The sequence below is a fragment of the Elgaria multicarinata genome, chromosome 7 (genome assembly GCF_023053635.1).
Source record: "Elgaria multicarinata webbii isolate HBS135686 ecotype San Diego chromosome 7, rElgMul1.1.pri, whole genome shotgun sequence".
NCBI lineage: Eukaryota > Metazoa > Chordata > Lepidosauria > Squamata > Anguidae > Elgaria > Elgaria multicarinata.
The window spans coordinates 30,882,512-30,907,521 of NC_086177.1; the positions used below are offsets into that span (position 1 = coordinate 30,882,512).

The window sequence follows — 25,010 nt, forward strand, 5'->3', positions numbered from 1 at the left end:
GCTTTCGCCTTGACTACCAGGCCCAGACTATCAATCTATGGCAGTTCAGTGCTGAGAGAATTTATTCCTCTCAGCCGATGGATTGCTAACTGTGGTCCTGAGCCTACTGAACTTTCACTCAGCAACCCAGTCTTTGTCCAGAATCCTGACCTTGCCTCAGCACCCACTGAGCTCTGGAAAACTAGGCCTATCAGTTTCCATCTTGCTTAACCTGTCACCTCCTCCCAGTGGTGAAACTCACAATCAGGACAGTGGGAGAAGTTTATTGCCCACTAAAAACCATTGAGTCACAACCATTTTCTCTCGCTTTTAAAGATAAGTGAGTGAGGTGCTTTATTGCTGAATACCAGAAATCACCCAACGGATCTGGCAAGTCACTTTTCCTAGTCATCGAGTCTTTCCACCTGAATCTTGCCTGTGCACAAAAACACCAGTTTCCCCAGTAAAATGGTTGTTGCTGCACAAACAACTCCACACATTTTGTAATGCTGGAACTGTGCAAAACACTTATAGAACTGAGCTTTACACTAGACTTGAACTGGACAAGTTGAGAAATATGTTGTCTGGAAGGAAAACTCCACACAACGGTGAAGTTTTTTTTTTAAAAAAAACCAAACACTTTACACAGAATATTCACGCTGTGCAGAGGAGAGTTCCTGCACAATTGTTGTGGTGGGCATTGTGTGGCAGGCTCCGTGGAGTTTTCTATTACATTGCATTAACTTTTCCCACTGGCTACAGAGTTCCTTGGCAAGAGCAGTGAAAGGAGAGAGTGCCGCTCTAGGAGAGCCACTGGGATTGGGTTTTTTGCAGCAATGGCTAATGGGATAACTTCAGGAGGACCGGGGGAGGAGAGAAGGCAGAGGAACTGTCAATCAAATGTTGTGATGGATTTTACTCAACTCCATGGTAGCCCACAGTCACACAATGGTGGAGTTAGAACATTTCTGGGGAGTACCTCCTAAAAACTCAACCGTTGAGTGGAGTTTTCACACTGTGTTGACTAATGTGTTGTCTGAACTGAGCCAATGTAGACATCTCATACTATTATTCTTAAGACTACGTGATTTTGGGGGGGGTGTTACTTCTGCAAGTTACTTCCTCTGCCTAACTCCAGCTTATTAATAACTGATCAACTTACCTTCCAAGGCATATTTATAATATTCTTGAGAAGCTTCTCTACTTCATTAAGCCTGGCTTCTATGTCATGGGACTCTTTAATTGTGATAAGCCCTGGAAACAAAGAAGAACAATTAGCATCTTGTATTGGCATCTGCTTTTTATTTTCTTCAGGTATATACATTTAAATATACATTTAATGCTGAACCTATCCTGAGGACTTCAAAGTGAATAAGAATGGATTAGACAGATTTAAAAGGGAGAGGGGGAGGGAGGGAGGGAGAGAGAGAGAGAGAGAGAAATCCAATTCAAATGTATTAAAAGACCAATCCTCAGCCCTTGCTTGATGATCTAAGTCTACCCCCATTTCTCCAAATTAAAACCCAAACAGAAAAAAAGATGTTAGGTCTTAAAGCTGCTCGTGCCTCAAGCTGATTCATAATATGAATGCAAAATAATTGGCCAGAATGATACTTTGCCTTACGAAAGGGAGGCTTAAAGATCACATGTGTAAAAAGGCCTTTAAGGGCCCACGTTTTAGCTTTGTAGCATATCCATGCAGTTATAGGGCCATTCCAACTCTACTATTCTATGATTCTATGAATTTGCTTTTTTATGTATATTATCTATCTAACTATGTATCTTCTGTTATTATTTGATCTCCATTTATTACACTTAATTCAAAATGATGCTGGCTTGATTTTACAGTCAAAGTAAGATGGAATAGAAATTCAGTAAAGAAAATACCGTAAACAAAATAGAAAATTTGTTTAGAAAATCATGTGGAAAAAGTGCCAAGGAAATTCAAGTACGAGAGGGCGAGAGAGAAAGAAATATCAATTCCATGACAATTTGCAAGACATCCAGCAGAGAGTGCCATAACTCTACACACTACTGCCCATAGAGCATTAAGTGCTGCTCTCTGTGGAACATGTTCTAACAATGCAACCCCACGCATGTCTGTTCAGGTATTGCTCTCAAATTAAGCATGCTTAGGTCTGAAGTTTCACATTGCAGCCCAATGTATTCTGTTCAACGCATTGTGTTCAATTAGGCTTATTCCTAGGTAAGTTGTGCCTGGGATTGCAGCGTAAGGCCTCAGCTAGACCTACAGGTCTAGTGCGACAGAGGGTGAGGGTCTCGCAATATTGTTATCGTGAGATCTCCCCATTTACACGCAGCGTGCGATGGCCTCGGAGGAACAGGACGTCACACCCGCCATTTTGTTTTTTGTTTTTTTAAAGGAGAAGAGCACATGAGCACTTGTGCAGAAAAGGTTAGGGTTTTTTTAATTTAAAACAATTTTTTCCGCTACCCCCGCCCCACCCCACCCCCAACGGGCGCATTTCCCGGCTCCTCATGAGTAACCGCGAGGAGCCGGGACAAACCGCGATGCCCACCCACATGTTCCGCGGTCTCAGGATCAGCCTGAGACTGCGGAAAAAGCGGGCTACAACTGTAGGGTGATATCCCGAGGAAAGGGAGAAATCATCTCTCCCTGCTCCCGGGATCCCCTGTGCATCATGTGGACGCAAAGGGATGATCCCGGGGTGATCCCCAGGATATCGCCCCATCTAGCTATGCCCTAAGTTCTCTGTTGCATGGAAAAGAATAAACCACATAACATGCAATAATAAACCTGCTTGTAAACTCATCCGGCAAAACAGATAACATTTTTACTGAAAATTCTGGAGGAGGAGTTGTGTTAGTTTGCATTGCAGCCAAAATAACAGAAAGCTTTGTGACACCTTAAAGGTTAACGAATTTGTTACAGCATAAGCTTTTATGGCCATTGTCCATTTCATAATCCAGAAGGAAAATATGAGGTGCGTGGAGTTGATGACTACTTATATAGTACATGCGGTGCACAAGTTCTATGACAGAACAATATTAGCATTTTCATTATTTTAATGTAAACCACTGCAAAGGCCTTTGCTGAAAAGAAAAGAAACAAATGAACTAGCCCTTAGGAGATGACATTTTAAAATTTGACACTGGAGGGATTAACTCAACAGGGCCTGAGGGAAAAGAGAAAAGGCAAGGCAAAGATAGTAGGATGAATATGATGTGCAAATATGTGATTATGAATGAATATGTGCAACCCCTGTAACATGTACTTAAGACTTTGGCCTAATCTACACGAAGCAGAATACTGCACTATAAAAGTGGTATATAAAAGGCAGGAGGCACAGCAAGCAGGATATAGCACTACGAAAGCGGCATGAAAGCGGTATATGGTATGTGTCAATGGCCCCCAACAGTTGTCAGTGCACTTCAATACCACTATAAAGCAGTAGTGTGGCTCCTGCCTTTTATATACCGCTTTCATAGTGCAATATCCTGCTTGGTGTAGATGAGGCCTTTGTTTCATTGGAAGTGACGTGAGAGCTGCCTATTTGTGATCAGACTGCAGCTTAAACCTTTTTTTTCCTGTGCAGTGACCTAGAACCTGCCTCTAGAAACATTTGGTTAAGAAACAGAGCTGTCACAATGTGCTACTCTCAAATGGTTCTGTGGCAGGCAAAGAAATGACAGCTCAATGTCCCTTTTAGAGCAGGAAATGCCACTTCTAGTGGGTGGGTTAAAGACTGGAGAAGCAGCAACATAACCCTTTCCCTCATCTGCCATTTCCCTACTCCATACTGCCCTCCCCCACCCACCCCAGTGGCTTTTCCGCAATGGACATATGGTACATCCTCTCCCCGGCCACCTCCCCATTCCCAAATGCTCCCCCTAGAAGCTGCTTTTCCCATTCTAAAAAGGGTTACCATTCAAAAAAGGTGTTGTTGTTTTTGCAGGTCAGCAGTTGCAACTTCCAAAGACTGCCGGGGGATGTGAGTTGCCCATTATAAATCACTCTCCACCACCATCAAACCCTGAGATCACACCTATAATAATCTACGGCCTTTTTCTTGAAACACCAAAATTAGGTGTAAACCTCTATATAGGATGTCCCCCTTCAAAATATGGATATATACCCCAGAGAGTGGGTGTGTCAAACATTGCTATGACTTTGTTCATTGTTTTGCCTCCTATCTCAGGTTCTACAAGGGCCAGAGACTTGCTTTTTTTAAAGGAAAGCTGGGAATCTGGGAATTATGGCTCATTCAGGAGGGGTGCAATTGCCAACCCTTGCCCCTTTCTGCCATCATCATGAGAGAATGTTCATTCGTTCAAAAATAATAATTCTCTCCATGCAGAAAGTTAGATGTCAGGGGAAAGAGTTCAAGCTAAGCTTTCTAGCTCACTTGCAGTTGTCTATGTGTAGTGGGACATTTTGTACGGAAGGGCATTCAGTAATGTCAGCACACTCTTACAGTCTGAAGCAGTAATACAATTGAGACACAGTTCTGCCACCTCACCTGTGGTTTGTGAGAACCAGGCCTAAAGGGTCTAGCCATCTCAAACAAAGGCCATAGCTAGACCTAAGGTTTATCCCTGGATCGTCCAGGGGTCAAACCTGCTCATCCAGGTGACACACAGGGGATCCAGTGCTCAGGCAGGGGCGAACCCTGGATCATCCCAGGATAAACCTTAGGTCTAGCTGTGGCCAAAGACTCCTTCGCACCATTTTCAACTCCAGACTCACAGACTTCTTTGAAGTGAAGCCATGGCAATTAAATTAGTTTTAGAGTAATACAGACATGCCCTAACAAAGCACAGCTTTGGTTTCATGAAGGAATTTACCTTCGGGTGAGATTGGCTGGTGAATCTGGGCTTTTTTGGTGGCTGATGCATTTTGGGGTGCCTGTGGCATATTTTCTTGCTCGGTGTACCTGGGTGGGGCCATTTATGCATGTTCCATCATATCTTGTCCTTGATATACTGCTGTCGTAGAATACCTTTCTGACTCCTGCAGTCCACTTCTAGCTTGCTATAAACTCCAAACTAAGGACTAATTCATTAGTGCTGTTGGCTTGGAGGATAATCATTTTTTAGAGTTTGAATTGCACAAGCCATCAGGGGCCACTGTAGCTGTAACTTCTTAATAATATTAGCTGGGGTCTTCTTTGATCACCTACTTATGCTTTGCCAATTCAGTTCTATTGGAAAGATTCTGGTCAGGCTTTACAAACCTAAAAATGACACTATCTGAAAGGTTTAGTGAATATTTTGTGCATGTGTAAATATCCTACTTGAGATCCTATGGAATTCAACCATGAATCAATGTCTACCAGCCTCTCTTAATCATGGTAGATCTATACTACAAATGCATTGTTTGTTTGTTTTCATAACTATCTCAACTTCCCCCAAAGAATCTTGGGAAGTGTAGTTTGGTGAGATGTTGAGAATCATCTGTCAAGAGTTCCTCCTCACCCACCCCCCTGCCCCAGAATTACAGTTCCCAAGCTTGAAAAGAGACCGCTAACAAACTGTTGAAGTTCCTCCTATATTAAGTACCTAAAATAAGTAATCATAAATGGTCAGATAGCTTGGAAGGATCAATAGTGTTCTGAGATATACAGCCATCCATATCCAAACAGGTATGATTCTGGAGAAATGTTACATAAATTTTCTTATAACCCTTGCTCCATGGAAGGAAAAGTAGGAAAAGAAAAAAAATCGAGCATTTACAGATGTTCTTTGAAATAGTAGTTAACTACCATCTTTGAACCTGCTTACGTCTTGCATACCTCAAAACCTGTCTTGATATATAATTTCAGAAGTGTGAAGAATTATGTTTAATGTCATCAGGTTTACTCAAGCTTAGTGTAATTTCACATCATTCTCATCATGACATCAGCTCCACATCTCTTTGCTGGGCGCTGAGATTGCACTAGACACAGCCCACATACTTCCACACCAATCTTCATAGCCACAAGGGCTACAAACGTACCTTTTTCCCTCCTCTGAGAATCTGAGTTTGCAACATCCAATCCCTCTTGCAAAATCCAATCCCTGAGACCAAATTCTGCAATTCCACAGCATGTTCAGAGAACAGCATAATACACGTGGTCCTACGTCTAATATAGGCCCGTGTTCATGTATAGCTTTGGCTGTGAGCATTTATACGCTTACACACATGAATGCACGTGAATAGACACACTTCTAATTTTCATGAGAACCTTCCCTGTTCTACATATACATAGGGGAAAGAAATTGCAATCAAGCATTCATAGAACCAAAATGAAATTGGGCAAGCGTGCCACTACTGATTCTTGCAAAGAGTAGGGTGGCCATGTGTCCTCTTTTATAGAAGATAGTCCTGTATTTGAAGGGATGTCAAAAGGAGTACTTTATTTGAAGAACTGTCCAGTTCAAGTCTAGTGTAAAGATAAACATCAGAAAGCAGAGCTGGCCCTTGACGCTGACCACCACTGAGCAAAGCACACAGGCCACCTGGAAAACAGTCTTCCATGCTGTGACGAGATGTACTGTATTTCTATTTAAATTCTAACAATTATTTTGGAATTTGCATATACATATAAATTAACATATGCATATTTTATGCAAATCAGTACCATTTCCTGTCCTCTTTTTGGTGATCCATGTCCTCTTATTTGACAAAGGCATGTACATGGCATTGATGGTGTGAAGCACTCTTTTCTGTGTATCTACCTTGGAACCAAACCTCTGAGCAGTTTTATATGCAGCATCCAGTTCTTGGCATTGTCAAAGACTGGATACTGTGATGAAGGAAACATTGGTCCAGACAGCAAGGTTGTTTTAATAGACATATGCCAGTTTAACCATGGACTTCATAAGCCAAGAATTTCGCTTTACTCCCTTCTGTCTCTTTGATCAGAGACAGAAACTCTTCTCATTTGGGAATCTATTTGGAACATTCATTTCCATAAAGGAATCTGAATACGTTGACACAGTGTCAACTTACTGAATTAATATTGAATGAATGAAGATCAAACAAATGAATTCAGAGTAAAACAAATCATTCCATGGCCGCATGGCTTGAATGCCAAGCACAAATTTGCAGCATTTGTTCAATATTTGAATGGCTCTGAATATTTAATTTCTAATTTAGATCAATAACAGCGACAAGGAATGAATATCACAGCTCTCAGAGTTTCACGCTCTGCAATATTTTATGGATGTGTTCGCTCAGCTGCAGCAGTAACATCAGCATAGAGGCACTGCCCTTCTGTCTGCATTGCTAATTCAGTTTACTTCCCACGATTATAGTACAACAGTCAGTAAAGAAGTACTTTAATGTATAATTTGACTGCTGGAGAATGTTACTACTGTTTGAGAGCCTCGGTGTGAACACACCTTCAGTCAGCTATAATCTTTATGTCTATGCCGGGACAAAGTTATACATTACATCAGCCTTCCCCAACCTGAGTACCCCCAGATGTTTTGGCCTGCAACTGCCATCAGTCCCAGATAGCATGGCCAACCATTGGAGACAAAAGGAGTTGTAGTCTAGTTGGGAAGGCTGTATTAAGTGATCAGTCCCATTGCCTAATCCAAACAGGCCTTCTTCTTTCTTAGGATGGTGCTTAAGGGTCAGGCTACTAGGGCTGTGTAAGCTTTGGATTTAGAATTCCAAAGCATGGTGGTCATTTTGTGTAGAATCCACCATTTTGTGCACAGCCCTAGTGTAAAGAGAGAAAAAGGTCCTACAACTCCCAGCATGCATTGCAGCTAAAATAGATGGACGTACTGGAGTCCAGGAGCGGTGGGCACTTGTGGCCTAGCTGATGGCTCACCACACAGTCCGTGAGCATCCCACAGCTGCCTGCTTCTCCCCGCTGTCTGTAAATGCTGGGCTCCTGAAAGTGCAGAGATCTGATCTTGCACACAATGGCTGCTGTAAATAGCCATTTCCATAAAATTAGAAGCGTAAAAACTACATGTTATGTTAAATTCATTATTGCATGGACCATGACTGTTCTTTTAAAAAGAAAAAGTAGATGTGGGATCAAGATTGAGACCAAAGTCAAATCTACACCTTGTGTCAAATCATTATAATCCCATCATGGTAACGCTATGGCACCACCACCCTGGCACATTTATACCTCCTAGGACACACAATTATATCTGTTGTGGTACTTTGGATAATGTAGAATAAAAAGCAGGAAATAACACTATGAAAGTGGTATATGAAATGTGTAACATGGCCCAATGTTATCAGCGCACTTAAATATCACCATCTAGCCCAGGACAGGAGGAGAAGGGAGTTTAATCCCCCGCCCCCATCACAGTCCCAATGAAAATCACACATGCCCCAAAGGAAAACTCTCATTGGCAGAGAGGATCCCAAGTATCAGAGTTTACTCACAAAGTAATGCAAGTAGCAGAGAAGACAATGCTTTCTTAGGGACTACTAGATGGAAGTGCCTTCTGTTTATGTAACATATACCTTAATTCAGGTAGCAAAAAAAGAATCTAACTGAATATGAAAAAAATGGGGCAAGAGAAAGGGACGACTTATAGCACAATCGTATGCATGTGTATTTGGAAATAAGTCTCAGAATGTTCAGTGGGATTTACTCCCAGGTGAACATACCTAAACAAGTCACAAATTCAACCATACAAAAGAATAAGGGACGTCTTTGTTAACAACACTGTGAACAAACAAACAGAGGTCAATGCAGTCCATATACAAGGGAAAAGAAATCCATGCTACCAAAAATGGCCTTTGCCAGGATAAGAATCAGTTTAGAGTATGAAGGGTTCTGCATTGAGTTAGCAGAGGAGTATTCCGCTCTAGAGATTGAGAGCATATGGCTGTTTGGGGGATGCAGTTGTAGTCCAACACATCTAGAGGGCACATGATTGAGGAAGGCTGCCATATGCAGTCCCACCCCCACATAGAATGTCCAAGTCCCTGAGATGCCTCCTGTGTCTTTAGGAGTTGTGTGGAAGGCAGAATTTCACCCAGCAGCAACTTCTCCCATAATTGTAGGGCTGTTATGGTGAAAAGCCACGCCTGGTGAAATGCAACTCTTAAAAGGGAGAGAAACCATCTCAGAATCTGGATCAGGGAATCACAGACTTATCACTGGAACGGTTCCCAAGTCAATGTGCCTAGGATTAAAAGCTCAGCTACAAAACCAACCAATACAATGAAGAAGGGAAATGTTTCTTAGGTCTTAGCTAGACCTGCTGGTCTAGCGGGACGGAGGGGTGAAGACCTCATGATATTTTTACCGTGAGATCTCCCCCTCTGTTCACACGCGGCACGCAACGACCTCAGAGAGAGAGGTGTTACGCCCGCCATTTTGTTTGTTTTTTCTTAAAGGGGAAGATGTTCACGAGCGCTCGTGCGTAAAAGGTAAGCTTTTTATATGTATATATATATTTCCTGCTCCTCCCACCCCCCACCCAATGGGTGCAGTGCTCCTGAGGAGTTCTGTGCCGCGTACGTGGGTCCCGGCTCCTCGCGAGGAACCATGAGGAACTGGGACAAACTGCGACACCCGGACACATATTCCATGGTCTCGGGCTCAGCCCAGGACCGCAGAAAAACCGGGCTCAAAGGGTAGGGTGAGATCCCTGGGCAAGGGAAGGATCATCCCTCCCTGATCCTGGGATCCCCTGTGCGTCATGTGAACACACAGGGACGATCCCGGGAATCGACCCGGGATTTTGTCCTGTCTAGCTAAGGCCTTAGCAAAACGGCAAACAAAAGTCAACGCAGCACACAGACAGGAGATAAGAAAACCATACTCTCACACATGGCATTTGCAGTGTGTGAGCCAGCTGGCCTTCTGCCTTAAAGAATGAAAGTGATTGAAAAGGATAGAAGAGCCACCCTTGCCTTGGGGGGTTTCAAAAAACTGCAAATCACAGCAAAACTGGTAGATTTTGATAGCTTAGTTCAGGCTTGTAAATAGCCTGGCACCTGTGATGAGCAAAAATCGCCTCCAGGCAACTAGGCAGTGAAGCTTTCCAAACATTTGTTCCACTCATGCCTAGTACAGATACAAGTGAGTACATTGGGGGGTCCTTAACCTTTTAGACCCGTGGGCACATTTTGGGAATTTGAGAAATTCCTGTAGGCACCACCTCAAAATGGCTCCTATGGAGTATGATCAGAGGTCTAGAAACAAAGCCCTATGAAGAGAGACTGAAAGAACTGGGCATGTTTAGCCTGGAGAAGAGAAGATTGAGGGGAGACAAGATAGCACACTTCAAATACTTAAAAGGTTGTCACACAGAGGAGGGCCAGGATCTCTTCTCGATCCTCCCAGAGTGCAGGACACGGAATAACGGGCTCAAGTTAAAGGAAGCCAGATTCCAGCTGCACATCAGGAAAAACTTCCTAACTGTTAGAGCAGTACGACAGTGGAATCAGTTACCTAGGGAGGTTGTGGGCTCTCCCACACTAGAGGCATTCAAGAGGAAGCTGGACAACCATCTGTCAGGGATGCTTTAGGGTGGATTCCTGCATTGAGCAGGGGGTTGGACTCAATGGCCTTGTAGGCCCCTTCCAACTCTGCTATTCTATGATTCTATGTGGCTAGTTACATAATGGCTGCCATGGGGGCCTGGCTAATCAAAAATGAGCTAAAGAGAGAAGGGAGAGAAGTAGAGAGGAAAGGGGTTTGGGGGAGAGAAATAACAAGGCTAGAAACAAAATGTGGGGAGAAAGAGAGCCACAGGGAAAGGTCTGCAATTCTTTCCTTCTCTGCCTGCCTGCCTGCCAATGGCTGATCTGCAGCAAGTGCAGGAACAGGAAAGAGAACCTGGAACTCTTTTCAAGAGGTTATCAAAAATATTTTTTGAAGGGGGCAGGGAGTGGAGAGCTTCATGAGAGCCAGTGGAGGTTCGAATGGGTGTCACGTTGGGGACCCTTGAGGCTAATGTCTAGTAAAAAAGAAAGTGGACTAGTACCTTCTGTGGACTTCTGTACAGTAGTACATCTAGGCCATTTTAGAACCTGAAGTTAACAGTAGTCTTATGGGAGCCCCTTTAGGCAGCCATGTGTGAAGTACACAGTTGTGAAGCACACTGCTAACGTTTTTCTCCTCCACCCCCATTCATGCTTTACAACTGTCTCTATATTCCTTATATTCCTTAAACAACGACAACAAAACTGCTTGCCTGATTAAAAAAAAATACTCTGAACATGTGTAGTTTTGCATTTTAATTCATTTAAACAAAAGCACCACCATGGCTACAGAAATAAAATGGAGTTTGCTTCCCTGATGCCTCAATCACCTGCCACTCCCTAGGTGGTTATTTGGGACTTGGGGGCCCTGGACTTTAGCCCCAAGGTCCTACCTGCACCACTGTTTATTCACAAGGATGGCTTAGTTGCCTTGCAAATAAGTCAGTCAGTACATTAGTCAGTAAATTCAAGTGATCTTGTGACAGCATAAATCAGCTAAATCTAGGGCTTTGTGCCCAGAAAGCACAACATGATTTGCAGCACATCAGCAAGATCCTTTCTTCAGGGCGCATAAAAGCAAGTGATTCATAACAAAAAACAAAAATTCTGTAAGTTGTGCAGCTCATGACTTTTTTTTTTAAGAGCAACAATAGCAACTAAAAGAGATCAAGGCAGTCAAAAACTTGCTTTTGGTTAGATAATTAAAGAGTTGGATCTTTTGTTTATCAAAGGTTTTGAGCAAACTCTATTAATGAACTGTTGACACTACCAACAATAAAATGTGTCACGACTGATGCAGTGTGTCAATTGTAACGCTATCTTTACTGCTGCAGCTGCTGTCTTTGGAAATGGCTAGTGTGTTCCGGCAAGGTTACAGATATCCAGACAACAGGGAGAAAAGCTGTAGACCAGCATAATAATATAACGATACAAACACTCTTCACCAATAGCAGCCCCGCTAGGTGTATAGATAATGGGCTGGATCCAGACTTGGCCATACTTAAAGTAGACCTACTGACTAACTTCAATTCCATTGGTTTCAGTGAGTATGACTAAGGGCCAATCTGCATTAGCGGTTTTCCCCGGTGTTGTAATATCTGACTCACCTGGAGGGCATATGACGCACATCCCAACTCATTGTCCTGTGGCTATTTCTCCCTCAATATCCTGTTGTTTCCCAACTACTTTTATGGTGGTTTCCATGTTCTACAAAGGTGCTACAAAGTCAAGTGTGTTCCAACCTAGCAGCATTATAACTCTTACCAGTAGGAGTGGCTTTAAAAATGCTCCCCACCTTCTTCCCTTGCCTTATGTCTTCCGCCTCTTCCTCCTTTCATTCGCTACTCTTTCCTTGCACTGATTTTAATAGAATTTGCAGGCGGGGGAAAACACATCAAAACAATCACAAGGAGAGGATGGCGACGATGGTGGAAGTTGGGGGACATGTAGGAAAGAGCAAGGAGAGGAGCCAATTTGCTAGATGGCACGGTGCGAGAGCAAGTGAAAAAGAAAGGATGGGCGGGGGTCCCTCACCAGTTGGCATGCCAAAGGCGTGAGCAAAGGAGGAAGAAAAGGCTACAGTAGCTTGAAGAAAGCCCAAGAAGGGAGACAGGGAGACAGTGGTGATCATCCACCCCATCAGCATTTGCCCAGGCAGACAGAGGACAACAGAAACTACAGTGACAGTGCCGCAATCATCCCCCCAACTTCCTTCATGATTTTTTATTTTTGTGACTACTTTTGATTGCACAAAATCAGAGCTGTGAATTACCACACAATTTATTTTTAAACCTCCATTGCTGCATACTACCGAAGCTGTGTATGCCATCAGCAGAGTCACACACGAAAAAGGAACTGAAATAGCCATTTCCCCTGCAGTTGCAGCCGTATACTGAGAGCTTCTCTACATGAGCAATTTCTTGCAGGCTCATGATTGGCCACTCATAGAAGTTTGAGGGTCCTTTACATGATGCCATCAACCTGCAGGACATCTCCCACGCTTTCCCCCTGTAAACATTTTAAAAAGAAAAAGAAAAAGAAAAAAAAAAGACAATGCAGTATTTAAAATAATCACAGGATTAATTCCGCCACTGGATGGTACTCTTTCATTGAACTTTATGGAGTATTGTTCAGAGGGGAAGTTTTCAGTTACAAATCACGTAGTCACCATTGGTCACCATCTAAAGGAGCCTGCAGTGAATGTGGAAAGACCGGAGAGGGTACAGGCTTTTGCCTTAATGGAGAGATGCCCTGAGACTTATGTCAGGTGCTCACCCTACAAACATAAATGATAGAACCCAGGTGACCTTCAGAACTCCTCCTACTTCTCCCACAATCCCATTTGTGTGTGGCACTCAATCGCACCAGAAACATGGCAGATACTGTGCTGTATTCATTAGCATGTGCCCCCAAAGCAACTATTGCATTTTGGAAAAAACACCTACATGGTGGTACCACACACACAAAAGTGGCTCTAGTCTGAATCCAACCCAACATGCACAAACCAGACATTTCCTGTGTACATATTAACTGGCAGCATGTTACCTGGATAGAGAGGAAGGGGAAATACACGTCCTACTTTTGCATGGCTAGTGCTTGCTTAGTGGAGCTGCACAGGCTTTGGATAACTAACCCGAAACAAAAAGGGCTTCATCCCACGTACCCGTTTACCCCGAATTATCCCCATAGCGTAAAGCTGTCGACGTTGTTGTTGTTGTTAGCTAAATCACACCCCGGGCAGCAGCACTCCTAAGATCCTTTGCATACCAGGAAAGGGTTTAAGGGGGAGAAATGTAAAAAACCATAAAAAATCAACGGATGACCCAATCTGATTCAAATTTGGTATGCTTAAAGCCCTTCTTAATATCTATTACTGTGACAATTTTGATGTCTTTATCTTTAAAACTTACGCATATGTAAGCATTTGTTTAATTTGTACTTTAAACATATCAAATCAACCTCCTGCGCCCCCAGTGGCTGCTCAGAGAACAACAAAAGATTCGCTCCTAAAGAGGTAGAAAAATAGGTCGGTTCTTTTATATATGAAGCACAATTAAAGCAGGATGCATGGGAGTACTTCACAGTCAAAGCAGATTATAAGCTGGAAAACTTCAGAGTCCTTTGCACACAATTCACAGTGATTGCACAGTATAACCCTGGTGTGATGAAGCTATAAGGGAGAGCTTTTTGTTGTAGCCCTATTTCTGGTCTTCTCAGAAACGTCTGGCAGGCCATCACTGGAAAAACTGGGCTAGATGGACCATCAGTCCATTCCAACAGGGTTCTTCTTATGCTCCACAGCTTAGAGCACAGCATTGCTCTTACACAGCACTCATTCTCATTCAGGGAGGCTTGTACAAAATAACTTACTAGTGGATTGTGTCTACTAATGAAAAAAGAACACTGCCAATGCTGGTTTTTGCTTTTATAAACATTCACTCATCAACCTGTGATGCTCCATCATCATTTGAAGATGGTACTTTGCTGGCAACCTTAACTAGGAAACAAATATGTATTATATTTGCATAGAAGAGAAATTCACTTGTTTAAAACATATTGCAGTAGCCCTACAACTCCAAAAGCACAGCCTACCTCACTCCTTGGGCGAACTGCCAACTCCGCAGTCACACAAAGCAACAAAGTGCTTCCCCCAGGCCCCTGAGCTTTACCCCACACGATGTGCATATTTAGGTGTTATGGAATTATCACATCAGAGTCATTAGTGCCACAGAGCTTTAGAAATAGTGTGAGTTTGCAGTTCCCGTTCCCAAAGTCAGATGATGATCATGACGTTACATAAAGCATTATTTTGAGTGTTGAACACAGATGCGATAATTACAGCCCCACAAAACTGACTGCTGACTGTCTTTCTGACTGCAGAGAGGAAAAGCGCTGTCTAGTTAGGGCTATTTTTTAAAATAAGCATTTTCGCTCAAAGGGAAGGTGAACAGATGTTTGACAAACTGTATCTAAGTGGCTGGTTATGCTCACTCCTCTGAAATTATTTTCAAAGGTCTAAATTAACCAAAAACACTTCTATATCCTAGGATGAAGTGCACATTTCAGTCACACTATCTGAGTTTTGGTTAACGGGGCTCATACATTATTGTTGGTTTGATTTAATAAATCATAGGAATCTGAAAGTCACCCTCCACCCTTATTGCTTTTGGTCCTGACCCTTTTCACTTTAAATCCCGCCCAATGGAATATGACCCTCAGAGAGCTTCTCCAAAACTGGATTCAGCCCACTGTCTAAAAGAAGTTCCCTACCTCTGCCACAAACATTCCCCAATCTCTTTTTTTTTATTCACATATTACACTGGTTCAGACACAATGTCAAACCATGGTATGGTTCTACATGAATGAATCTTGGGCCGGATCTACACTACTGCTTTAAAGCGCTTTATAACAGTTATAAAGCGCTTTAACTGCTTTAAAGCGCTATAAAACTGTTATAAAGCACTTTAAAGCAGTAGTGTAGATCCGGCCTTGTACTCATATGCTCAATGCTCCTCCCTCCTCCATTGCATGCTCCGATGCAATGAATTACTTCCTCTAGAAAAAACCATAGCTTTCTCCTACATCCATCCAAACTGTTAAACCATGGTTTGATCTTAACCCCCCCCCCCCCAAAAAAAAGACTAGCCTTACAAACCACCTTGAAATAATGGTCTGCAATCCTACCTTGGAGGGCTTTGGAAGTAACTGAGTGAATGAGAGTACATGAAGAACAGGGAGCACATGAGCACCAGGTTCATTCACAGAGCACCAAAACATAGTTTGGTATGACTTTTGATCCAAGCCAACATATTGTTACAGTATCACAAAGGAAATTATCAGGATCTAACTCTGTACTACCTCTCTGAGTATTTTGTGGCAATTTACCTCTTACTCTTAACCAGAAACAATGGGTGCGTTTGCTGCTGTGAGCCAAGCATTCTTCTTAAAAGAACGCAACCATAGAGATTAAGTTCTCAAAATGTTAAGCATGAATAAGACTACAGTTAACTAGTCATGGATTCCCACTGTCCTTCACGCGGGGAAAATTGCCATGATTTGCACATTATGTTTGTGTCAGCAATAATCCTGATATACTCCAAGGAAACCTTGTGGTTACTGTGTAGTGTTAACACCTTAATTGTTGTGGCAAAAATGGCAGTGTTCAAATTCCAGTGAGAATGTTTCTGCCTGCGGGCATTTTTTGAGTGCAACAGCTCTGCGTATTCAATATTACACCTAAAAACCATGACACGAAGCATAAGCCTGTTCTGTGGCCTCTTGAAATCTACCAAATGTAGTGGAGCATGAACTTTCTTCCTTGTGCAAAAGAGGCCCATGCAGGATTAGAAGAAGTCCAGGGCGAGAAGTCCACCAAGAGCTACACTGGATCTAGTGCAATATGACAATGGCCTTAGCTAGACCTCAGGTTTATCCCGGGATCGTCCCAGGGTCATCCCTGCCTGCTCCCGGGATCCCCTGTGTGTCATTTGCATGAACAGGGATGACCCCGGGACAATCCCAGGATAAACCTTAGGTCTAACTAAAGCCAATGTTACAGAAGCTTTGAGCAGTGACATCATGAGTAAAGATGCAAATGCAATAGCTTCTTGTGTGTGATTCTGCAAGAATTTGAACCTCTGCCTGTAAGCTGCACAGATTATTGTGATTTTTTTTTTAATGTGAACCTACAAATTGCCAGTAACGTTTAATTTAGGGGAAATGATATTAAACAGGAGAGGTTATGTATTTTATTGAACAGATCTTGAAAGGACTCTGCAAAATGGATATTACATGGAACGCGTTGTGCTTAATAAAAAGGTCTGGGCAAGTCCAATGCCTGTTCATTGCTTTATTGCTGGGGGGAAAAATCCAAAATAAATGGCTATCCCACCTATTCTGTATGTCTCGTGTTAATAGTACATAATACTAAACTCTGTGAAGTAAAGCACAATTCCCTGAAAGACTAGTGAAATGGATGTTGCAAAAATATTTTCAAGGAAAACTGAACACATATTCAGAATCCCATCAGTAAATTATAAAATTGCAAAAAAATTCGCAAGGCATTAAAAACAAACAGTTGCGTTTATCTCTGGATTTTGACAGCAATGCTTCAGATCTGTCTGCAGGGGGCACTTCAGGACAAAGTTTCCCAGCCAAATTCCTTTCTGCCTCCCTCTCTTCCTTGGCGCTGAACAGAAACAAATGTGGAAATAACTTCACATTTCCAAGATCAGAAAAGGAAACAACAGCTCAGAACAATGCAATCAAGATTACGTGGCAGAAGCAGAGAAAATGAATAGTACAAATACTTGGGAACAAAATTCCATTAGAGGCAGATCGAAGAAATTTAACTGATTAGAAGAACTGGGGAAACATCGGCTGAAAGTCAGCTTAAGAGACAATACAACCTGAAATTGCTGAAGCAAAGGTGTCCATGCAGGGTGGATAAAAAATCCATGTTTGTTTGTTTTTAAAAAAAAAAACCAGATTTTTTTATTTATATCCGGGTTTTTTTATTTAAATCGGATTTTTTTAATAAAATGCTTTTTGAGGAAAAAATCTTTCGAAAGATAGTTTTCTATTTAATATACATTATAATCCAAAGGTTATTTATCATGAAACAAGGATTAGTTTTTAATTATGTAGCTGTATATTCATGCAATGTTTAAATTTTTTGGTAAATGAATTCCATTAATTCATTCACAATGTCATGCTCTTCCAGAGGTTTCTGTAAGATTATTGGGCAATTTTTCAATCTAGAATTATCACAGATGCTTGGTTTTACAGTTCTCAAAACTGTGAATGTGTGTCTGCAATCCCATTGTTCCTTTCCAAATCGATGTACACAAAATCAATCCCTTTCTTCTTAAGCGCTAAGTTTAAAAAAAATTCAATGAATAGAGTGCACTTTTTGGGGTGGGGGAAAATCACATGATTAAATCGAGTTTTTCTGAGTAGTGATTTAAATCGTGATTTAAATTACATTCACCCTATGTCCATGGCTAAAGGGCAACTTCTAAGACACCAACGAACTGATCCCCTGGCTGAAGAATTTCTCAGTAAGGTGCCCATCCATCCATTATCAAGTGGCCCTGGGCTGGTTCACCCACACATTGCCCATGACTTGATTTTTCATCACTCAATTACATAGCACACAAGATTGGATCATGCACACAATAGTTTCCATGCAACATGGCTTCCAGAAACATGGCTGCCAGAGGGGTTGTATCCTGACTGGGATCATGAAGCTGTGCCAATGGTATTAACTGTTGCCTTGCCTCCACAGTGGGGATGGGGCACACAACTGGCAATTTGAACAATTGCGACATCTCAAAAAAGGTCTGGCAAGGCCTACAGCTGTGCAACGACTCCTTGTTGCCACATAAAGGCGGGAGAGGCCGGTGGCAACAAGGCCAGAGCGGTACCACACCTCACTCAAAAGCACTGAGTGTCAAATAAATCAGTGATGGCTCATTTGCAGTTGCAAGTCCACCAACGACATTACAGTCAACATGTGTATGTGAGCTGTGCCCTTTGGCACCTACTACATAGAGAAAATGTGGTGCTAACATAAAAAGAGGATCCTAGAGTTGGTCTACATATTAGGCCATCAGAAAACGCTGGGCATGGGATTAGGTATTTGGGAAGAGGTTTTAGAGCCCTTTCCGTAACACTGACATGCCCACCCCTCCCAAAAAACTCAGTTTGTACTCCACTTGAACAGGTTAGCATGTGGGTACAACCAACTTGTGGAATACTTTATTCAGGGGCCTCCTAGTATGGAGACTTCACTCATATCAGTGAAGTCAGGATACTTTTGGCTAGAAGCTTATGGGATATTTATGACCACAAACACCAGCATTTCTCTTCAGCAGCAGCCTTACCCAACCTGGCAGCCTCCAGATGGTATTGAACTATAACACTTATCACCCACAGCCAGGCCACTAGCAATTCTCCATTATTCGATTTATTTTTCTTTGTTTAATTTCCGAATTTTCAAACAGTGCTCTTCAGGTAACTATATCAAGGTTATTTTTCTCTGAAGTCTGAGGTGAGAAGCTTCTCGTCCTGTGGACCATTTCTGGCTGGGAATTATGGGAGTTGTAGTACATCTGGAGGGCACCAGGTTAGGGAAGGCAGCCCTACAGGATGGTAACACCTAACACAGGTTAGGCTACCAGTTAAAGGCCTTTTTGTTTTGTTTCCTTCAGGAGCCTTTGGGCCCCACAACCCAGGAGATCAGCTGCAATTTGGTGAGACAGAAGCAGCTGTCCAGGTTCTTCTCTGTGCATCACTCATCTTGCCTATCTTTAATTATTTTCAGAGGCTTCAATAGTGTCTATGTACAGCCTGTGTACATAGAGCTTGATTACCCAGTTCAGTTTCCCAGCAATCAGAGCCAAACTATGACAACAGATCTCCTATTGCATGCCCAGTCTTTCCCTGGGAATCGGTAGCATTTCCTTTTCTTCCTGACACCCAGTTGGCACATGTATATATGACACAGTGTCACACAGAGGACAACCAAGACCCATTCACTTTGTGGCATTCGCCCTCCATTAATTTACACCTTATCATGGCATTTGAGTCCTCCTGACCTTTTTGAAGTCTCTTTGGGCAGAACTAAACGTTATACGTAGTTCCATGACTTCTTTATTTATTTTAAGAGGATGTCTTTATACAATGCAGATGCAGTTGAAGCTGCAATTTGAGTACAGGAGGTGGGCTTCTTAACCCTTTGTCCTCACGCCATTTTCCCACGGAAAATAGACCCTCCTAAATGCTTTTATCCCACTAAGGATAAGATCCATCTTTGTAAAAGGCCAATCTACACCCTCAGGAAAGACTATGCTAGGACTGTACCACTTCAGATGGCAGGAGAAAGATCTTCCTCATCAAATTCTCTCCCACATTTAAAATGCCCAGTGTGTGGAAAGTAAGCATGTCAAGGAAATGGTTGTGGCCTAGTCTTATTTTTGATGAGCTAATTTTCTACATACATTGATTTTTTTAAATGCAGCAAGCACTAACGTACTCCAAAGTGGCACATGTTTGTGCCCTTGCAGGAGGGCTTTACCATGAATCAGAGTAGACTCATTGAAACCTATGAGATTTAAGTTAGTCATGACTAATCTAAGTCCCAATTATTTCAGTGGATCTACTCTAAGCACGACTAAGGTCATAGCTAGACCTAAGGTTTATCCCTGGATCATCCAGGGGTCAAACCTGTTCATCTAGGTGACACACAGGGGATCCAGTGCTCAGGCAGAGGTGAACCCTGGATGATCCCAGGATAAACCTTAGGTCTAGCTGTGGCCTAAGTCTGGATTCAGCCCTATGTGTTTGTTTCTATATGTATAGATTGGGTTTAAGATCACTGCAGAACCCACTTTTCCTCCTGAATCAAACAAGAAAAGAATGGATATAATTTTTGATAGATGACAAATACTACATTCTACTACTTACATCTATCATCAGTTGAGCAAGTCACTCTATGCAGCAGCCTACATCTTTTAACCCTGACATAGAACCCACATTTAACACCAAACTATATTTCTCATTTGCTTTCTTTTCTCCCCGCCGCCCATTTAAAACAGGTGTGCAGAACAATAAATGTCCCACATCACCACTGTTATCCCAATGGGAGTGAGAGTGGTACACAGGGCAGCTCCTGTTGTTACTTCCGGTCTGCTGTTAACTCCAATCTGAGATTGGAAATAACAGTGGGGAATCCTCCAGGGAATGGAGCTTGGAGGTCAATGGCTCTTCTGGCTGGCTGGCAGGCAGAATTAGGCCTGCAGGCCAGGAAGGCCTGCAACCATATTTTTAAAAATCTGAAACAAAAGAAGCTGGTGTGACCCATATTCAGTTGGAATGTGACCCACTTGTGGGTCCCAACCTGCCAGTTGAAGATCAGTCCATTATATCACTATAACGACCTACCTCCTAGGGTTGTTGTGACAACTATAGAAAGAATAAAAGCTGATTACATATTCAAAGGCTTGATCAATGATCTTTGTAATAAAGTAAAAACATGACCTCTGTAAATAATGCAAGTTGCTATGAGATGAACGCCTGCGGTGGGAACGTTTTTACCCATCAACCGAAAAGCGCATTTGTAATGCATTTGTAAGCGTGGGACAGAATGCAGGAGAGAGCCATTTGAAAACCAAATATAAACTTGCCAACGTAGTTATTACATTTGAATTGCAGAGTCAGGAATGCAAACCCTAGATTAATTGTTGCTTGTGTAAAACTGCCTCCTAGTTCTCTGTGGGGTCATCTTTGATTACTATTTGGAAGGAACAATTCCTGCCAGGGATAGATTGCTCCTGGAGATCAGCCTATTCAGCCTTCCCCAATCAAGTGCCCTCCAGATGTTTTGGATGATAACTCCCAGCATTCCAAACCACTGATCATGCAAGATGGGGCTGATGGGAGTTGAAATCCAAACATATTGAGGGTACCAGGTTGGGGAAAGTTGGTCTATTCTAGAATCAGCACTGACTGGCTGACCCTCCTCCTAGGTGCACACCAGCTGTGTATCAAATTTGGACCTTAAGAATAAATGGAGAGGCATTCTCAGGAACTGACCCACAATTGTGGGTCCCCTTTACCCTGAAGACTTTGGGGTACTTCCAGTTGGAGGGCTCCTAGTGCTACCAGTCAATGGGCAATTTGCTACTATTCCCTCTTTTCTTGTTTAACTTTTTTTGAGCAGGGTTTGGGAAAGAAAAAAGACAGAAGCAGCAGTGGGAAAACACTGGAGGGTTATAAGTTGAAGACAACATCAGCTGGACCCCTTTTAAAATTCCATAAATGAGGCATGACATAAGAAAAACCTCATCTGGGAGATCCTTTCGGAAAGTTGAAAGCCGAAGCATCATTCATACCTACTGTAAGGCACTAGGCCATTTGACATCACTGAGATAACTGGTTGCCAATGGAAATCTGACAAACACAGTTTTCCCTATTTTTAATCTATCTGGGGTGTTTTTAATATATGTGTCACCTGCGCTGAACCTTTAAAAGAAGGTGGGTCAGATATCTAAAGGCACAGAATGACAGGGCTGGAAAGGAGTAAGAGTTCATCAAGCCCAATCAAAGCAGGATGCTCAGCAAATTAGCCTCCTACCTCTTCCACAGATGATCCCTGGGCCGGTCACAATCACAGCCTGATGACTGGCCTCAGTTATCCTGCTGGCAAGTAACAAGGTTTGCTGAATCAGCACATCCAACACTCACAAACTGCACAGGGGCAGAGGCGATTACTGAGTGTCCAAACGTTTAGCGGAGATCAGTCGGGTGAATGATCAGTGACTGGGACCAGGGGTGCTAACCATTACCTACTCCTATACCATTATCTACTCTGCTGTGGCACTAGGGTCCCCATTCTGGTGGCTGGGGGAAGAGCAATCTAGACAGGAAAAGACAGAACACACCATGCCTACAGAGCTGGCGGCTCCTGATCAATGCAGGTAATAAAACACAGCTACCCATACAGCAGCTATCACAGTGACAGTGTCCCTTGGTTTTGGAAATGTATTCAAACCCACACAATTAAAGGGGCAGTGTGGCTTTACCAACAAAGTTCCAACTCCTGGGGAAACCCTATGCACATAGGGCTACCCTTTAACCAGGGAGACCCACAAAGGGGCAGTCTATTCACTCTGCATTAAAATCCCATTCACTCACTCAAACGCCATCACTTTCTGTGGTCAATCTTTTAAAGGGAGTGGCAACTATCGCTAGAATCAAGCATGTCTAGAAACCAGACCTCTAACCTGGAGATGCTGCCCCCATCCCAGGTGCCCATGGAGATGAATACTGAGGGCATTTTTCACTTGCTCAGAGGCACTCCGTTCCTATTATTTCACATGTTCCAACTTAAGCCCTGGAGTCAGAAATAGTTCTATGACCAAGCTCAGAGAAGCCTTGATTCTAATTATGTCCTGCTGCCTGAAAAACTATTTTCACATGCTCAAAGGCACTCACTTCCTATATCATATAGAATCATAGAATTGGAAAGGGCCATTTAGGCCATTGACCTCAACCCCCTGCTCAGGGCAGGAATATATTCCGGTGTAAAATCAAAAACAAGAGGCTGACTCTTGGCTCTAAGTACACCTCGCTCTTGTAAAGGCACTCTGCCCATGCACAGTGACACTCTCTTCCTTTTCTTTTTGGTCATCTTTCCAGCCCCAGCAGTGGGTTTAAAGGACAACCAAGCGAAAAGATTTCCCTCCTACTCCCAGACCCGAAAATCGTGTCCGTGGAAGGAAGCGCCGCTGATTTCAATGGAACTTCCTTCCAAGTTAAGGGCGACTCGCCAAGGAGGCTGAGTTGGGGATGAGGAGACGGCAGGCAGGAGAGAGAGAGGGGGGGGGAGGGGAGAGAGGGGGGTGTCCCGCAAACCTTGGAGCAAGGGGGACTGTGACAGCTCGGGGCGATCCTCCGGGAAGGAGTCGAGCAGGCGCTTGAAGAGGCGGCCCAGGTCCGAGTAGCTGCGGTGCAAGTAGAGGACGTTCCGGTCCGACCACTCGGTGCGGATCTCGAAGAACTCCTCCTCGTCCCCGCGCCGGTTGATGATCAGCCTCCGGATGCCGTTCACCCAGCAGCCCCGCACAAACATATTCACCAGCGAGGTGCCCTCAAACACGGCCGAGGCCATCCCGCCGCCGCCGCCGCCCGCACATACCACGCCGCCGCCAGGGGGACAGCCTCGGCGTCGGCCTCCGGCTGCGCCACTAGTCGCGACGCAAAGCGGGAGCCACCATCGGCGGCCTCGGGCTGGGCGTCGAGGGAGTGCAAGGCGCTGCTGCCTCGGAGCTCCACGCAGGGCGGCCGGGCGCCTGCTGCGCTCGGCGCTGGTCGGGCGGGGAGGAAGGGAGGTCTCAGCCAACCTCCTCCTTCTCCTCCTCCTCTGCTGCCGCCTTACTTACAGTTGCGTTACTTTGCTGCCTCTGCTGCTTATCACAAGCACGGGATGGGGGAGAGGAACTGTCGAGCAAACTGGCAATCGCTCGGCCCCTTTTCTCTTGTCTTTAGGGTATTTATTATTCTTTTAATTTCCACCGCGTGGTTGTTGCTGCCCCCGTGTACGTGTAGCGGACGGTTCTTCGTCTTCTTCACGATGCTTCCTTTTTCTTTTGCAATCGGGTCATTCTCGAGCAGGGCAAAGATCTCGTTGCAAAACAAAATACACACACAGTCTGGCTTTGGGGTGTGTTTCCAAATTCAACACGTGGAAGAAAATTGAGAAAGAGAGAAAAAAAAATGACCCTCCTCCTCCGCTGCCTCTCAAACTCCTTTAAGCGGTGACGTGGAAGGAAAAATAGATATCGATCAGATAGGTATTGGCAGACCCCATCGGTATTCCAAATAGTGTTTTTTTTTTCCCCGATCAGGGAAAGAGTGAGAAATTCGGCCCGAAACCGATTAGATAGGTTGATCCACCACCAGAGTGCATGGATGGACCGAGAAGAATAGACGGGTGCTTCTGCTTTTCTCTTCCATCCCGGCTTCTCCTATGTTTGTGGCCTTAGGGTACAAGGGGGGCGAGGGGCTGTTTTTCCAGCGGCTTTCTTTACAAGCCAATCCAACCTGGTTTTCCGGAGGAAAGTCCGGTGATTTTCTTCCCAGTCCACTCCGGACATAGAGCGGGTTTGGCGTAGCCGTCGAGCAAGCGGCGGGTTCCCAGCTTCGTCCCTCCTCCACTGGACGCAGATTAAGTAAGGGCGTCAGAGAAGGAGAGCCGTCCCGCTGGGTTGGGGGTGGGTGAGAGAGAATGCAAACACTTCTGCCTCTTCGTCTTTGCAACAGCTGGAATGGGCGGGTCAGATCTTCTCCGAAAGGGCCCTGATCGATCCCGCTTTACAAAACAAAACAAAACAAAACAAAACAAGAGGAGTGGGTGGGAGGGAGAAAGATTAAAACCTTCCCCTTTTCAGCGCCTCCGATGTCAGCCCTTCCCAATCGCATCCATCAAAGCGGAACACCCATGCAATGCACTCAAGGGATTGTCCTGGGATGGGAAAGCTGGGTGCTCAGGCCCTTTTCCGGGGGGGGGGGCATTTCCAGGTGTGAGAAGAGGGGCCTG

At 43.8% G+C, this 25,010-nt stretch overlaps 1 protein-coding gene across 1 annotated transcript in view; it reads right to left on the reverse strand.

The window, feature by feature from the left end:
- Positions 1 to 23,651, reverse strand: part of PXDC1 (PX domain containing 1) — a 37,264-nt gene extending 13,613 nt beyond the window's left edge. The window contains exons 1-2 of the mRNA XM_063130336.1: positions 23,327 to 23,651; positions 1,142 to 1,233 (exon numbers count right to left, since the gene is read on the reverse strand). Of these exons, the coding sequence (XP_062986406.1) occupies positions 1,142 to 1,233; positions 23,327 to 23,582 (348 nt within the window). The 5' untranslated portion in view covers positions 23,583 to 23,651. The remainder of the gene's footprint in view (positions 1 to 1,141; positions 1,234 to 23,326) is intronic.
- Positions 23,652 to 25,010: the final 1,359 nt, after the last annotated feature.